The 17,879-nt window shown below is 45.0% G+C and overlaps 1 protein-coding gene across 1 annotated transcript in view; it reads left to right on the top strand.

Moving 5' to 3' along the window:
* Window positions 1-17,879, top strand: part of LOC119466336 (intraflagellar transport protein 122 homolog) — a 65,874-nt gene that overhangs the window by 25,197 nt on the left and 22,798 nt on the right. Inside the window, 6 exon segments of the mRNA XM_037726846.2 lie at window positions 2,362-2,478; window positions 6,649-6,768; window positions 8,885-9,003; window positions 10,586-10,739; window positions 13,503-13,661; window positions 16,946-17,112. Coding sequence (XP_037582774.1) covers window positions 2,362-2,478; window positions 6,649-6,768; window positions 8,885-9,003; window positions 10,586-10,739; window positions 13,503-13,661; window positions 16,946-17,112 — 836 coding nt within the window.

Raw genomic sequence — 17,879 nt, 5'->3', positions numbered from 1 at the left:
TCCACAGGTGGTTTCCATAATTGCACTTTTTGGCAACAGGGGATGTATTTGGCGGCGATCACTTTCGGCGACACTGTCACCATCAGGCGCACGCTTATTGGCTTGTTGAGCAAAATTGGATGATGTAGTGCTCAACCAGCCAAGCAGCTCATCCGATTTTGCTCAACCAGGCAATCAGTGTGCGCCTGATGGCCAAGGTGTAGCGAAGGCGATAGTATTGCCCGAGTGGATCATCGCAGAATACGCCTCCAGGATTCCCTCCGAGTAAAAAAGGCTAATCGTGAAGGCCTTGCTTTTGTGTAGTCCAGGCACTGGAAGCTATTGCAGGAGCAGGAAACGTGTTGTGGGAGCCATGTTTTGAACACCACTTATTCCAATAGAGATGGAATGCATCAAGTAATTCTAGGAGGTCAGAGTTATGTGATGTCAGTATTAATTAACACTGTTTCTAATATTCACTATGTTTCTTTTAAAATTATCTATGAGGGACGTAGTTGGCATTAGCCAACTCGGCGCTATGCCTGCAAACTTTCTTATCTCTTTCTGCCATTTACAGTCGAACGCCACAATGAACGCCCCTGCAACAAAATGGCCTGTATATTGAGGGATTGATTACGTCCCAGCCAAATTCCTATCTTTCATGTGTGTTGTGAATGCCTCTGCAGTGAAGACTACTGCAACGAATTTGGCTGTACGACAAAGGAATTTAGGCATCCCCGATGGCTGAATGGTTGCTTTAGAATGAGTGCCATGTAGCTGCGCTCTGTGCTCGACGAGCGTGCCAGTGTGAGCGAGCGTCAAGTCCTGCTGCACTGCTTCAGGAATCACTGAACTCTTACACAACAGCAGGAGCGGCGGCTGATGAATGCGTCACAGTTGATGACTATATCGTGGTGTCATCATAACCGACGACTTGACGGCATATTCAAAGCTATTTAGCGTGGAAAGGACATGAATGTCAACAAAGGCAAAAGTTAGGGAGAGTCTGTAAACGTGATAGCAGCATGCTACGATCCGTACCTTTGCCTTGGGTCGCTCCCACATTTCGCCTCGGCGCAGTCAGGTTGGTTGTAGTCACACATTTCTTCAGATGAAGTGTGCACAGAAAGATGAGCGACTTATGTTACTATGCCTCTCTTGATTTCATGTGAAATAAAGGTTTGCTTTTGTTGGACAAGCTTAGCCTGGTTAATTGTTAGCAGGGTGGTGTGTGATTTTTATAATGAAGTGACCTGTATATAATGAAGGATTTTGGATGTCCCTAGCACTTTGTTATAAAAGCATTCATCTGTAACCTTTTCCCATCTTTAGACCGTCGAAGGTGAGGGAGGAGGGCGGGAGGGAAGCGGATTTGGCCGCGTCAACTCCGCCGCTTCTGTGGCTCCCCTCGCCCTCGCCCTCGCTCCCTCCCCCTCAACTCCCTCGTAGCTTTCTCACCTTCGACTCCGTGCGCACATCTCCGTGCGCACCCGCCGCCGTGCTGGCGCCAGCTTATTTTAGCCGCTCCCTGAAGTTTCGTTTTCTGCCGTTATCGGGAAGCGAGCGTGTGCGGGCGTGGGCAGTTTCATTGGCCCGACTGCGCCTCCGCCGCTGCTTCCCTCTGCGCTGCTGCCGCAGCGTGCAAGGTCAACATGCGACTAGAAAATAGAGGAAGCATAGAGGAGAAGGGTTCACTGCCATTTTATCCGCGTGGCTGAGACGTTGGCACTAGTGTGTGCTAGAATACGGCTGTCTAGAACACACTAGTCGGCACGTACACGCTTGTTCCGGCGGGATGCAGAAACGGCGACCTTGCAATTTGAGAGAGGGTGAAATTTCCGCCGCCGTTTTTTTTTTTTTTCCCCTGTTCCTTCGCGCACGTCATTGAGGGGTCTCTCCTGAGCATTTGCTCTACGGCGGTGTCGGAGCAATGCCGGTCGGAGGCACCGCCGCGTGATCTGGCGCGCTGCTAAGAGCATTGTCGGTACGCGGTATGTTCGAAATAAGCGTGTTCGAATTAACGAGATTCGACTGTAGCTAAATTAAAGAGTCAGAGGTGAACTCACTCAGGCACATGTACGTAAAAAGCATTTATTTCTTGAAGAAAAAGTCTCTAATGTCCTTCTATCTCGGTAGACAAACCTATCTTGGTAGACATGGCTCGCTGCGACTAGGTAAAATGGCGCAAACACAAAGAACGTGGCCCGAAGCACAGCAGCCACTCCGTCCTATGGGCGGCCGCCGAAAAGGAGGAAAAGTACAAAAGCGCCACCGCTCAAACTCTTCGCGCCCATTTTGGATGTCCCTAGCACTTTGTTATAAAAGCATTCATCTGTAACCTTTTCCCATCTTTAATTCCTTCAATGACTCTTCTCAACTCAGGTGACGAGCCCTGTGCGTTGCCTCGACCTCAGTGCAGATCGCACACGCCTCGCAGTTGTGGATGAGAAAGGCACCTGCCTTGTCTACCAGCTGGCCTCGAGGCAGCTGCTCTTCCAGGTAGTACATGTCTCTTGTGCACTTTACTCTTGTCCTACGTAATAGTATGCTGTACACAGAGTTGAGCAGACACACAGGCTAGTTCGTCTTGCACTCTGCGTGAAAGCCCTGCTCGAGACAGAATGTTCCTGTGCACGCCAGTGCTATTGATAGCAGGTATGTTGTTCAAGCTTCTCGTACAATTTTGTTTGCAAATGTTTACAAACAAGATGCTATCCACCAGAAATTTTCTGAAAACCTGTAAAGAAATCTTTACTGTTGAGGCATTGAAATCTTGATTTGATGAAACTAGCAGTTTATCAAAGTTTCTTGCTGCAAGCACAACTTTGTTACATCAAGCTTCAATTGCTGTACACATTATCTGTGAAGGTCGTTTCAGTGATCTTTACTTTTTTATCAGTTGTTCTTGTGTCGTACATTTTGAGGCCAGTTTCACTGTTGTTCTGCCATAATTTGTGTGCTTCATTACTACAAGCAGACATTATGTTGCAAGCTGGTTGGCCTTCATTTGTGTTGCAGAATGTTTTGCGCCGTCACCACATTGTCATTGCTTTTCCGTTTGTTCCCACACCATTACAGGGGAGGCACATAATGCAGTTCACTTTATATGAATAAACTTTTTATAGTGGTTGCTGTCATAGATCTTTTTAAGCACAAGTGTTAACCACAGTCCAGAAGTTTTATTGTCTTTCGCCCCCATCAAAACGCTGCTGCTTCAGCCTGAAATCAAATATTGCCAGCTTGTACTCCGTAGTGGAAGAAATGTTGAAATACTTGCGTACTTAGCTTCACAGGCATATTAAAGAAGTCCAGCAGTTAATATTAATCAAGAGCTCTCCACTATTGAATTCCACATAAAAAGGTGTGTGTGAACACAGTCGAACCTCAATATAACGAAGTAGTTTTGTTTTGCAGTTTCGATACAACAAGGTTTTTGCGCGTACAAAAAACGAACTTGGGCAAATTCTAGCACCGGCAAGGTAAAAACATTTTTAACTTATTGTAGAAATGTGAAGGGTGTTTATAAAGGCAAGATAGGTAAAAAAAAAAGAGGGAACTTTCTTCTCTTCGTGGCACCCAGACGTACAGGCATTCAAATAGCATATGTGCTATTTTGAAGTCTTGAGTGACGTTTCGATATCTCGACCATCCATTTTGTTCGTTAGCATGCAAAGACATGCTGGCAGTCATTTCTTTTTCTTGTAATCATGATGCTGGTACTTTGGTGCAACACTGAGGGGTGCCTCCTGGAAAAAAAAAAAAAAAAAAAAGAAGGTATGTTCCTTGGAACTCAAAGCCACGATGATTAAAGAAGTGACTGACATGTACGAGATATGGCTGAGTATGCTTTCGACCATTCTGAAGTCAAAGGAAAGCATAAAGTGTGGTGACTGTTCAGTTGACTGTGACTGTGCATGACATGCATTTCGGTGACTGTACTATGCTCGCCGCTCCTTTTGCTTGGTATTTTTCATGATATCTTCACGAACACACATACGCAAAATGTAGCGAAATGGGAAGGATTTAGGGATGCACAACATCATTTGCAGAAGCAAAGGACAAAATCGTTGATGCAACGAAGTTCACAATATAACGAAGTTTGTTCTGAAAAGTACTACTTTGTTATATTGAGGATCAACTGTATTTGAAACTGTCGAACAAGTATATGAACTACCAATTTCCAAATTTGTTAAATGAATTTGGCAGAAAATTTATTTTAATGAATGTATAAACAAAAGGCAGCTTAGAAAATTGATGCTAGTATATGTTGCTTTACATGATTGAGAGTTTCTTTGGGAATATCGTTTTTGTTTTTACTCTGTTTTTGTTCTGAATAATTTGTGTGTGGGATTGCGTTTGCATTTTGTCTGCATGAATGCGCTGTTGGTCTGTTTTTGTAGAATCTCTGTATCAAATTACCGTATTTACTTAATTGTAACGCGATGGGTCACTTTTCATTGCGTCTATCAAGAAAAAATAAAACTGCAAAAGTAACGCGAGGGGCGACCTTTTGTTGCATCCATAAAACAACCACAAAAAAAAAAAACGCTAAAGTAACGCAAGGCCACCGGATGCAAGTTTCGCCCCAAAAGGTGAAACTTGGAACACATTCGCTTACTAACTGAATTAACAAAGCACGAATAGATCACACTCAATGACCGCAGACAACCACTGTCAGAACGCTGGCGTAAGCAAGCGCACCAGCAGCAGCGAGCGAAGGCTCGTGCGGTCTATCGCTTGAACAGAAACCGCGTGGCGAAAGCACAGTGCATACAAAGGTCAAAGCCATGGGGAGATCGCTTTCCAGATACGGTGCGCGACAGCTCTCAGCCACGCAAAGTACAAGTACGCAGTTGCTGGCAGAGTAGGAGGCCCCTCCCTCCCGCGCTGCCTTCCCGCTTTCCTCCTTTCGCGTGGGAGATTGAGTCGCCAGTTGCCCTTGCGCCCGGTCGCAAGATACGCATTTGGTGCCGCAGCTAAACGTCGCCTCCCTTCCCTGCCTCCCATCCCCCCACGGCCTTTCGCGCGACGCTGACATCGCGTTTTCTCGCCGCTGTGCGTTCGCTCTCCGTGAAAGCACGCGTCCCTCATGCATTTTCACTCGCACATTTCACTTGTTGGTTAGAATTGGGTGCATCATTGCACTTTTTAGACTACTCGGTATTCGATTGTAACACGAGGATCGACTTCAGGTAGCAAAAATTTGGAAAGAAACTTGCGTTACAATTGAGTAAATACGGTGTATTGTTGGCGCCTGAGCAAGACGACACACACAGTGGATGGGCATCAAAAAACTGGCTTGTCTCTTTATTAAGTGCTCTTTATAGCATCGTGCGAGAGGGTGCCGCATGCGCCGAAGTGGTTAGGGGAAAGAAGGATGCGCTCGCTATCAGCTCGTCTGCTTCCGTGATATCCAAGTATGATACATCTCCTTTCCCTTAACGAGAAAAAGCAAAAAAAGAAAGGAAGAACTTTATGACCACAAAGTAAGAAAGAATAGCTAGGAGACTTGACAAAAATTAGCTTCGTATTGCAGCCGTTGGGGCTTGTTGTGCTGACGGGTCGACCTGCGGGGCTCTGCTTCCGACGCCTCCACTTTGGGGAAGACCTGTCTGTTGGCTTGCGGATGACCAATGAACCCGGGTGCACTTTGGCCTTGTTCTGGAAGCTCCCGTCTTTCGTTTTGTAGGCTACCATTTTCAGCGTTGCTGTTGTCGTCATCTTCGTTTATCCTGCGGTATTTTTCCTGCGTTTGAAGCAAGTGTTGTCTGTTCCGCCTTAGAAGCCTTCCATTCTCTGTCTCCACGATATGGGACCGGGGAGCCACTTCTTGAAGCACTCTTGCCTTATGTGACCAGTTGTTGTCCAGTATTCGCACCGTGTCTTCTTGGTGCAAAGGGTGCAACGTTTTGCCCTTGGCCTGCTGTTGATGCTTGTGTATTGGACATCCCAGCTCAGTGCTGTATTCCGGAACGTTTGTGCGTGGACGTCATCCCTGTAACAGTTGGGCAGGTGAATGGCCATCCTCTAGAACAGACACACGATAAGACAAGAGTCCTAACCAAAAATCGTCGCACGATTCAGTGGTCTTTTTCATGATGCGCTTAACTATCTGTACTCCCTTTTCAGCAAGTCCATTTGATCTCGGAAATCGCGGACTTGATGTAGTGTGCTCAAAATCATATCGCCTTGCGAAGTCGGCAAACTCTTTGGATGCAAATTGAGGCCCATTATCTGTTAATACTTGCACAGGGATACCGTAGCTTGCGGATGACCAATGAACCCGGGCGCCGAAGTGGTTAGGGGAAAGAAGGATGCGCTCGCTATCAGCTCGTCTGCTTCCGTGATAGCCAAGTATGATACATACGGTACTGTTTGATTTACATTGCTCGTCTATGTTTTGTTATATAATTGATGATTATATTTACAATTTCAGTTTATGAAATTGCATTGTTCGTATGTTGCACTTTCTCCACTTGAAATGTTGACTGAAGCAAAAGCCATTGTCAGGCTCTGTGCTTTCAGCTATTGCTCCACTTTCATTTGTCTTGAAAAGAAAGACACTAGCAATCATCATCCAAATGCACAATTCACTGCATAATGCCTTGAGTTCTTTCACAGTGTATCAAATGCAGTCTAGGAAAGCATAGGTGTGCCACTTGGTTCTAGGAACCCAACGCCAACAGCGTGGCATGGAACACCGAGAATGCTGAACTCCTCTGCTTCACTGGTGGCGGCGCGCTGGCCGTCAAGGCTGGAGATTTCCCCGTGCTAAGACAGAAACTGGAGGTTGGTGTTGCCGTTTCTCCGCATCTTGACAATCTTCAAGTTCTAACCAAGTCTTGTCAAATAATGAGTGAGATCAAAAACAGGCATAAGCGCCCATAGGTTTTTTGCAATGCTTGCCTGTGACAGTGCTGTTGGACTGCATTCTGTAATGACACTTTTCTTTTTTTCTTTCTTGCCCTTCTTAATTGGCTCACACAGATCTACACTCCTGCTATTGCTGTGATTGGCCACTCTACAATATATATATGATAACTAATGAATAGTATACAATGAAAAGAACTCTTATAAAATGCGGCCCCTGGTCTGCTCCCTTTATAAGTATATCGTGTCATTATATGTACCAGAAACAATAAAAATTGATTGATTGATTGATTGATTAATATGTCTGTTTATTGCAGCTGCTATCATGTTTCAAAATCCATAGTAGCTGAAACATTTTTATCATCATCACTGTTGTCCTATTTCAAGATTACTGAAAAAGAGAGCTGTTTGCAAGAGACCTGCACTTTAGTGTGGCCTTTGTCAACCCTTGTCATCCCTAAAGACTTTCTGATCTTAATTTTATCACTCAGTCTAATCCTCTGATGCCTTTGGTTGCATTTTCCTTCCCTTGACCCCCACTTTCGTATAAATCTACACCTATCTGACATGAGCTGCCCACTCTGCATGTTCCTGCTAATCTCGGCTAGAATGTCATGTACCCACATTTGATCTCTACTAGTCCACATCGCCATCTTTCTGTATCTCTTAATGTTATATGCGTACCATTTTTCGTATCATTACTCGTTTAATGGTCTATTGTTTTGTCATGTTCACGAGTGGCTCTGGATATACTTATAGCCACCGATAAAATGCTGTTGTACTTCGCACAACAGCATTTTAATTAAGTGCACCTCTGTTGCTCTTGCTTAGGCTCCTGCTCAGACTTGTCTGAGGGCAGTACAGATAGGCAATAGTTTAGCCATGTGATAGTAGATTGGTTGAAATGGTGCGCTCTTGCTAGGTGTTGGTGAATTAATTGAACACCACTGCTACTTGACATGTGCAAAGGCCTTCTTCTTCTTCGTGATGGCTGTTTCCTGTCACATTGCAGCATCACTTCACTTTATAATCGTAAAAGTATTTTTTCTTTTTCTAAGAGACCAAAACTCACCCTTTGCATTATGTTCATGTTCACGTTATTTACGTGCAAATGCCACAGCCTATAGTTTAAATTGATGCACGCAACCCTGTATTTTAGACATAGGTTTGTTGTTTGGATTATACCACGCCGGGATTATACAAAGTGTTTGCACAGTCCTGTGAAAGTCGTATAATAAATGTTCTACTATTGATAAAAAAACGATAAAGGAGAGCATTACAAAACTGTACAAGAAAGATAAGGCAGATAGGAAAAGACAGTAAAGGCCAAGACAACAGCACTGAGTGTGTATTGTTCTTTGTGCTATTCTTCTGTCGTGATCTCATGATTATGAGGCTGCGCCAACAAGCTTAAGTTCAGACCCTATGCCATCTGCTCAGTGTACCAGTCGCTAAAGAAAACATTATTCTTGCTGTTATATAGTGCTACTGAGCTTGTTCAAACACACTTGTGGGGTGTTCACACAGGAGACCCATCCAGTAGATAATAAAGAAATCATCTGTGATGTAATTTCTACTGAACCTCCTTTATTATTTAAGAAAGGTGTGAGTTATGGTGAGAATTGTGCAACCTGGCTCAGAGGCATCAGGGTTTCCAGGGTAGGTGTGCTCAATCAAAACATTCTCCTGTGCTTTGGCAGGCAAGACAGAGAAACCTCTCTAGTGGTTTCTCTACTGCTCAGGGAGTTTGTTGACGCCTTCTTTTCTTAATGTTAGGTGTGAGTGCAACCCTAAGTCAATGACACCATAGAAAAAGTCATTTTCTTCAGAGAGGGGTCCATTTATACCGCGCATACATTCCATTACAGTTAAGCACTCCGGCCACATAGGTATCTTAGTGTGATTAAAGTATCATATGGTTGAGCAAGCTAGGCCATTCTCCAGCTTCACTGTGTTTTGCGTGTCTGTGAATTGCTGCCGTTGGTAGTGGTAGTGCCAGTGGTAAACTTTTGCGTTCCATTCTGCTCTCAAACAGGGCTTTGTGGTTGGCTTTGGGGGCTGCAAGCTCTTCTGCCTCCAACACAACAGCGTCACCACTGTCGAAGTTCCCCTGTCACCATGCCTTTACCAATACATCGAGAAAAACCGCTTCAAGTGAGTGATGTACCACTGAGATGTGAAAACATTAACAACAACAAAATAAAAAAAGTATCTTTTTGACATTTGGAATGGCAGGGGCTTGAGGATCATGGAAAGTCAGGGTTCCATACACTGACTTCATCACTGTATGCCACAGCAGTGCTCCTCTTACTCGGGGCTCAAAAATTCATGTCGTCTATTGCAGCCTGTAGAGCACTTGAGTCATCCCGAAACAGAATACATTGTACCTAATACTTCTTGGCTGAGAGCTATTCACATGTTGTATGACCCCGAAATTCAGATGACCCGTGATCGCATCACCGAGATTCGGCTGTAAAGTTAAAACCTCGATATAACAAAGTTGGTAAAATCAACAATTTGCTTTGTGAAATCAAAATTTAATTTTATTGAAATTTCACCTTTTGTGCAAAATAAGTAAAGTCGCCGATGGACATTTCTTACACGAAAGGGGCCACAAAAGTTTCTGAATTATCGGGCAATTGGAAAAAGCAAATTTGAATGAGGAAAAAAATTAATTTTGTTTAATTGAGAGTCGGCGACGAAGGATACGGTTTTATGCAGTGCCGATGATATTTTCACATCGGCAGTACGAAGCGAAGTCAGCCATGTTTTAGTGTCTACTTTGACCTCACGGCTGATAGTGTCACCCGCACTGGGACGATGCTATCATGAAAAGCGCCAGCAGCGGAGAGCAAATACTTCATCGGCCTCTCGCTTCAACGCATCTCCGAAACTCGAGATTACGCAACCTCCAGTACTAAACATGTCGGAAGACAGTGCACATGATGCCACACCATCTCAACACAGCCACTCTTTGCGCACGGGGCAGATTACCTCTAAAACAAGTCGCACGAGCTGCGTGTGTGCTCGGTCGTTCTTACAGCCATGTGCAGCCACGGCCGCTAGAAAAGGAGATGCGCATCATCCTGCCCCCCACTTCCCCTCCCTTCCCTCGCCTCTCGCGCACCTGATCGCATTACCATTACTGCGAGCTAACTCTCCTCCCCCCTTTCTCTGTGCTTGCGTGGGATAATAGAGCCGTCATTCTTCTTGGCTCACCCTCGCACGCTTTCACTCGCACCTGACGCATGCCATGCGCGAGGTGCGATAGGGTCTTGTCACACTTGGACTTTATACGAAACATGACTCTGCTCTGCTTTGGCATTCGGTCACTCTTTGTTGCACCCCCCGACACGCAATTTGAGAGTTGCATGCGCAAGCAGCTGCTTGTAGTTCAACCACTTGACCATCTCGTCCATGAGTGATTCCACTTTTGTCTCAGTATCCCTTTCGCGGCGGCCAAGAAATTTCATTATGTTGAAGTCTAGTATAAACACACTTCGTTATACTGAGGTTTTAAGTGCATGGTGTTCTACGGACAAGAAGTTACAAAAAGTACTTCATTACATCGAGAATTTCGTTATATTGAAGTTGGTTATATCCAGGTTTAACTGTATTACTGATGCAGTTCTAGAAGTGTAATCATCAGCCTGAGGCAGCGTTTCTCTTCTCTGTCCCTTTCAATGGGATGGTTGTGACGTCGCTTCCACTGTGAATGCACGCATGCTGCATTTAGGGAGGCCCTCACCATGGCCTGCTTGGGGGTGCCCGAGGAGGACTGGCGATTCCTGGCCAAGGAGGCACTGGAAGCCCTCGACCTGGTTGTGGCCAAGCGGGCGGCCGTGCGTCTTGGGGACCCCGCCTTGCTCCGCTTGGTGCGCTCACTCCAGGTTCGGTGGTTTCCATCTTAGTACATTAGCTTTTTGTTTTATTTATTTATCACATACCCACAGCACCTATTATCATTACAGCTGGGGGGGTTACAGACAAAGTAAATCTTGCTAAAAGCAAGTAAACTGACATGGCATGGGGGTTGACACACATAGCCGTTTAGAGTGCACTCATTCACAGGTGCTCACAAAGCGCGCACAGAGTTCATGCACTGCTATCAACCAACAAGCTGAGAAAAGCAAAACAAAAAATTACATATCCAGCATCTTTTGCATGAAAAAAAAACATAAGCACAGTGTAAATGCAGCATAAAAGAAAGAACTAAGGTCTTCATAGCAGTGCTCTTAAAGGGTCCCTGAAATGGTTTGGCAAAACTTTGTCGGCTCGTAGGGTACAACTACACAGTAAAACGTTAGCGGCACAATTTAAGTCAAGCATCTCATCTTAAGAGAGCTTGACAATTAATAGTTACCCTCCTCTCTAGCCATACTTTTACTCCTGAACTCATATGCTGAGCGATCGGGGCTAAGCTCAGCCTTCACTGACCCTGCATCATGATGTGATGTCATGTCGTCTACTTCCGGTGTCTTGGAGCCAGTGTGCGAAGCCTCTCCACTAGCCGCCTGGCCATCGATCCCCAGCGAGAGCTATCCAAGCAGCATTCATTGCGAGCATTCTGTCGCAGTGTCGAGCGTGTCCGGTGTTCCGGTAAACGCAGGAAAGCTGTGCGTTTTGACGGATTGGCGGATGCGTAAACTAAAGCCTCTCCATATTACTACCGCTGCGATGAAGGAGCTTTAGCATGAACATGAGTGGCCTGCTTGTCCTGCATGGTGTGCCACCTGGTGGTGCAGAACTTGACCAGCCAAACACAGAGCTAATATTGCTGTAACTAAGTGTTAAATATTTTAGACATTTAAAAAGATAACTTGTTCAGGATTATGCTGCTGCCAGAAATTTGCACCAGCAGCAAAGTAGAGTACACTTGGTTACTGCTATATTAGCTCTGTGTTTGTCTGGTTGGGCTCTGTGCTGCACCCTGCAGGCGGCTCACGTTTGCGCTTCCATCCATCTGCCAATATGCCCAGTCTGCCTGCGTTTACCGGAATAACTGACACGCTAAAACTCTCCATTGTGGTAGTAATCCACCGGCGTGAAGTGACGGCTGTGAGCTCGTAGATCCTGCTGCCGATCAACACCTACAGCCCAATATGCTGCAGCCACTCCGCTCGCTTGCTGCTTGCAGAGGGACATGATGTCGCAGCTTGACATGTCGGCAATAGCTAGGTTTGCAGCCCGTAAGAGCAACAAGGGTGAAGAATCGTCCTCGCGAAAGGAAACTTTGAGACAAACACAGACCGTGCAGCTCGTGTCAACGCGGAGCACGATGTAACACAAGCGGACGACACTTGCTGTATGCCGGAAGTGCTTGAGTGCAGTGATAAATTGTCATTGTGTATTCTCCTTCTGTTACTTTTTTTATTGAAACAAATTAATCAACATTCCAACTATTATGAGCAACATTTGTTCACCATAAAGTTGGAAAAATGATCGATGACGCAACCTGGGTAGCCAATAGAATAGCTCGCCCGACTTACGTCACATGCGCCAGCTACATATATCGTAATAGGGTGGCTGCAAACTTAGGGAAGCGGCGCCGTTGCATTCGGTAGGTATGCCCATTTTTAAAGCTTTATAATAAATTATGCGCTTTATGCGGAACGCTTAAATGTGTCACGTCATGATCAGAAATACCTACCCTAACGACCCAGTGCATTTGTACAATATCTTCAAAATCATTTCAGGGTCCCTTTAAATAATTTATTCGACAATCTGTAAAATAGGTCCCTTTGAAGCATTTTGCTTCTTAAGCAGCTTAATATTATTTGGCATGAAATCTTGATATTTAACATCCGTGACAAATCCCCTACCGGTTGGAAAGAAAAAAAATGATCGAGATCTCCCTCGAGATTTGATCTTGGGGCCTCTGTGAGAGCCAAGAGCTTTATCTAGGAGCAGAGACCCTCTGAGCAGTTCAAGTGAAATCACACGGTTTCGCTTTCGGCTCCCTTGAATACAAATGTGTCTTGCACCGGTTTCCTTAGATGGCCCAGCAGTCTGTGTTCCCAGTATCATGCCGGTATGGATTTTGAGTGCGAGGAAATAAACTCAAAGTCGTATTTTGCTTTCAAATTTGTTGGCATGTATAACATTGGTGTGTTTCATTCAAGATTGCTTAGGTTTGGCAATAAAGTGCATTTAGCAGTCAGATATGCCACAATCACACTTACAGTTACAAGCAATTGAACATAAGAAACATGCTGCTTTGTATCTTCCTGTTTGTTTTTCATTCTGATGTGGTAGTACATTTGCTCACTATACGTAGTTGTCTTTGCACTTGTGTATGACATGAAAAACAAAAGAAAGGGATGTCATGAACAGCAGAAGGTTAGTTGGAGTCATGAGATTAGGATTTCCTTGCAGGCACAACACGAAGTCAGCTAATGCGAGACAGGGGTAGTGAATATTGCTTGCAGAACCATTAATCCTGCATTGAACATGTATAGGTTGATGATCACGATTATGGTTTGAAAGTTTGAGCAGTTTTTTTACTTGTAGTTAAGGGACAGTAGGCTTTACCATCTTCTGCAAGTGTTGGGGTGCAAATAGTGATCTAAATGGAGAGAACTCAACATTCACAAGATTATCTTTGTTTTCTGCGCGCTGTATCGTCGACGCTTCGTGTTCTTCATCGTCAACAGGATCAAGAGGCCCGTGGCGAGAAACGCGAATCCCTGCTCGGAGACGTGATGGCCCAGCAAGGCCGGTTTGCCGAGGCCGCCAGGCTGTACAAGAAAGCTGGCCGCAACTCCAAGGCTGTGGACATGTACACGGACCTGCGCATGTTTGATCTTGCTCAGGTGGCGCACCTTTTTCTGAGTTTCTTAACGCCACTGTTGCCACGAAAAGTGGTGTTAGTAGTTCTTCGTGGAATGCAGGGCGTCTATGGTTCAAAGCGAGTAGTTTCCTCTTCCTCTTCCCATTTCATTTTTCAGTTTTTATAAAATTTGTTTAATTCTTCACACACTTTCCATGGGCTTGCTGTGGGTGTGCACGTACACGTGTGTGTGTGCGTGTGTTTATCTGTGTAACCATTTTCCCACCTACCAGAGTCACTGGGTAGTCCATGATCGAATGGGTAGTGCATCAGACTGCTGTGCTGAGGTAACAGGGTTTGAAACCAACTGTCAGACCAACTTGGGTCACTGAGTATATGACAATGTGTACATATGTGCCCCTCTACAACGAACCTATTTCGTACCAACATGGATCACTGTAGATGTGGGACTGGCTAGTACCACAGTTCATGCCAACTCTGGTCGCTGGGTGTATGCCAGTAGGTGTGTGCCACCCTTCAGTGAACGTCTTCGATGCCAACTTGAGCAACTAGGTACAGTGAAACCTCGCTACTAGGAACACCACATTAACAAACTTTTCAGAAATCCCCTGCTGACTGCTTATAGTTTCAATGTAAAAATATTTCAGTACTACAAACTTCACAATAACAAACTTTCTAGAATAACGATCGTTGTTCAGTTTCCGTGTTATGTTAGCAACGCCTAAGTACTACAAACTAATATTCAGAAATCTGAGGATTCTTAGAATTCCGTGTATCCTTTATGGCATCCGAAACTGTAGGCTAGCAGACGAGAAGGCGCAGAAAGCGTACGCTGCAGTGCATGGGTTTGGAAAACCTGAGATGGTGATGGCGAAAACCTGAGAGAGCAGAGGTGACGATGCATCAGGTTTTGCAAGCGCGTGCTCCACCCAGACAAGTGTCGCCTAGGAACGGAGGCACGTCTTTTCCTTCTTTTGCCCTTCTTTCTGCGCACGCCTCTTTCTGTGGCTGTACTACCTACACGCCGCGAAGACATGCTACCTCCGTACTCGCTGGATTGCCCACGGTTGCACCTAGCACTTTCCGGACGGTGTCGTTTACGCATGCTTGGGCTTTGGAATAGTTCAGGTGTCCGCCTCGAGGGAGACAGTTGCAGTGAAAAACAAACAAACGACAAGAAATATTGCGCTTTGGAGCTGACGTGGAGCTTCCTTTTTGTAGGTAGTTTTCTCGGCATCAGGCGTCTGTATCGCGTGCGCCACTCTTATTATATGGTGCTTTGGTGGTGAGAGGCAGCAAAACCTACGGAAAATAGCAAGAGTGCGGGCCGAGAGCCAACAGCGACGTCTTTGTCGCTGTTGGGGAGCGTTCGCTGTCTCCACTGACTTCCGTACTCCCAGGCAGCCGCACTGTAACCGGTATTTTGTTTCCCGCAACTGCACTATAAGTGATACGTGTATACATGGAGTGCTATGGGAAAATTAACGGGAGTCTCAAAAGACCGCACAATATCCGATCCTGCACTATAAGCGGTTACGTTATAAGTGGTCTATACTGTATATTGATTCAATACTAGACGCATTACTGTCGACAGCCATCGTGAGATGGGTTCTGCTGAAATTTTTCTAAGCAAAGCTTTAGAGGCTCACACGTGTCGGCGGTGGTGGTGGTCACGCTGAAAAGTGGGTCGATCCTGGTGATAGTGCAGAAAAGGTCCTAGCTCAATGGCACATACCAGAGACAAAAAAGAAAGATAGAGAGAAAGAGATAAATAAAGGAAGAAAGAGAGAGAAAGAAATAAAAAGAGAGAAAGAAAATCGCCATGAAGGTCAGATACACACACACGACAAGCTTAATTTGCTTACCCCCATTTTTTCGACAGGGGAATGGCTGGTGATTTTTTTGATACCATTAGCATTCTTAGGATATTGCATGCACTTTTGGGTATCTATCTACGTTGCTTTTGGTATCTAATTGCTTTTCTTTCAGACAAACTTGGGTCACTGGAAATGTGCCACTGTGGCCTCTCCAGTGACAAAAAAAAATCTTGAGAACTTCTCTGATCTTGGGTGGAATCTATATTCAGACGTGAGCCACACGCGGATTGTGCAGTGGCGCTGCTAGGTAGCACAGCATGTCTAGAGGGAAGTGGGAGAGAGAAGTCTGCCTGCAGTGCCCGCCTTATACATGACGCGTTGCTGCGGTGACAGTACGGTGTGTCGCTAGATTACTTCGATGCTAATGGCATCAACGTTGAAGGTCATCCTGAGTTTGCTTGAGTAAGATCTTCTACTGGAACTTTTTATAAGTGAAGCTTCCTAGGCCTTTTCTCCTCACTTTGGTGCCCATTTCCAACCATTATCAATTTGCTGTGAGTGCAGTTCATTTGGATTAGACATTGTGCACCCTTAGCTCTCGTGATTATCTAATCAGCCTCAATCAGCTGTGGCATTTGACTGGAAGTTGCGGACTACACGTGTTCTTATTTCACTCACGTGTTTTATGACGCATGCGCATAGCAGCAAGCCAAATTTAAACACTTGGAAATCAGCACAGGGCTTTTTGGCAGTAGCAAGAGCAGTTACATTTTGTAACTGCTCGCCAGTATTGGACGATGCGATAACTACATTGAGATTCGGTAGACATATCTTTCATGCATTCACCAGAGGAGTCGTCAACATCGAAGTCGTTAAGTATGTGTCTTACTTTACAGTCCACAGACTGATGGTACACACAACCACACAAGGATCAAATACCATGCACATGGGTAATCTGTAAATAAACAGAAGAAACCTGCACATTGTGCATACCATGTGTTGTGTTTCAATGCACCAATCCACAAAACTAAGATTCTCCTACGTGGACAGACATCAAGGATCTGTTCTGCCCAAATTTTGCCCATGATCAGTTCTTGAATGAAAAGATTTTGAATTCATATTGTGTAAGCGCAGTTTATGGCAATCAGATTCTGCCCGTGCCATGTCTTCGCAGCCTTACCCTCAGTTGCGTTCATTGTACTACTTCCCAGCCCAGGGATGATTAACAATTTTATTTGATTGAATATTTGATTGAGTTTGATTTGAACAGAAGGTGAGCAAATACCAGAAGAGTAATGTAACATCTATCATTGTGTGTAATATCATTATCATCATCATCATTTAATAATCCTGGAAGGCCCCTTTCAGGGTATTACATGGGGGGCGGGGGCAAAAACACAAATACAGAGTAGTCATGATATCAGTAGCATTCTAAGCTGATTTAATGTTCGGCGGCTGTTCTGGAAATTGCTTCTACCTTGACCTGCAGGAGTACCTCGGCTCAGATGAGACCCTGGACACGCGTCAGCTGATGCTCAAGAAGGCCGAGTGGGCTCGGAGCATCAACGATCCCAAGGCAGCTGCAGACTTTTATCTCCTGGCCGGCGAACCTCTGAAAGCAGTTGAGATTGCAGGAAAACAGGGCTGGACTAACATGTGAGCGAAAACAAGAAGAGCATAAACAAACAAACAACAAACGAAAAGGATGTGCCGCATGTTTCTCCTACGGTTTCTACACCATATTGGCTGCCTTGTGGTAGAGCATTTGCCTTGTATGCAGGAGGTACTCTTTCAAAACCTGGTGCAAACTAGAGCTGCTGCCGGGTACCAACCAGTACAATAGGTACAAGCATGCTCCCGGCCAGATAATAGGTCATTATGGCACCTCAACATTTTGAAAGGGGCGCATCTCGTAAGAATAAGGGCTTGGGTCTGTTGGTATTCCATGATGTGAGGTGTTGCAGCTTAGAAATCAGGGCCACAAAGGACAATCACTGATTTCCAATTAATGATTATGCCACCATGCCAGAAAAAGACCGGTGTTTGTCATTTAAATGTGTCACATTATGTATGATGGCAGGTACAGATTGCAAAAGCAAAATTGAATAGGCAATCATCATCATCATCATCACAATAAGCATCATTATCATTCTTAGAAAAACCTGACCTTTCTCTCTCTAGAGAGCCCAAGTCTGCCCATGACTCTCACCATTTCATAAAAGCTTTCTGATGGGTGGCCATGAAACTAAAAGTCAAGAGAAGCATATGTTTTGGCTCTTGGCTACTCGCCCCAAACAAAGGCATATGAGTAGGAGCCATAGCTAGTGATCGTTCATGCGTTCAATACTTTTTTTTTTTTTGCTTCTTCCTGTGTGATATTTCAGTTCTGTCGTGTAACAGCCCAATTAAAGGGTCCCTCAAAC

Source organism: Dermacentor silvarum, chromosome 10 (assembly GCF_013339745.2).
Source record: "Dermacentor silvarum isolate Dsil-2018 chromosome 10, BIME_Dsil_1.4, whole genome shotgun sequence".
NCBI lineage: Eukaryota > Metazoa > Arthropoda > Arachnida > Ixodida > Ixodidae > Dermacentor > Dermacentor silvarum.
The sequence above is the reverse complement of the archived record's forward strand: the minus strand, read 5'-3'. Positions and strand labels throughout refer to the sequence as shown.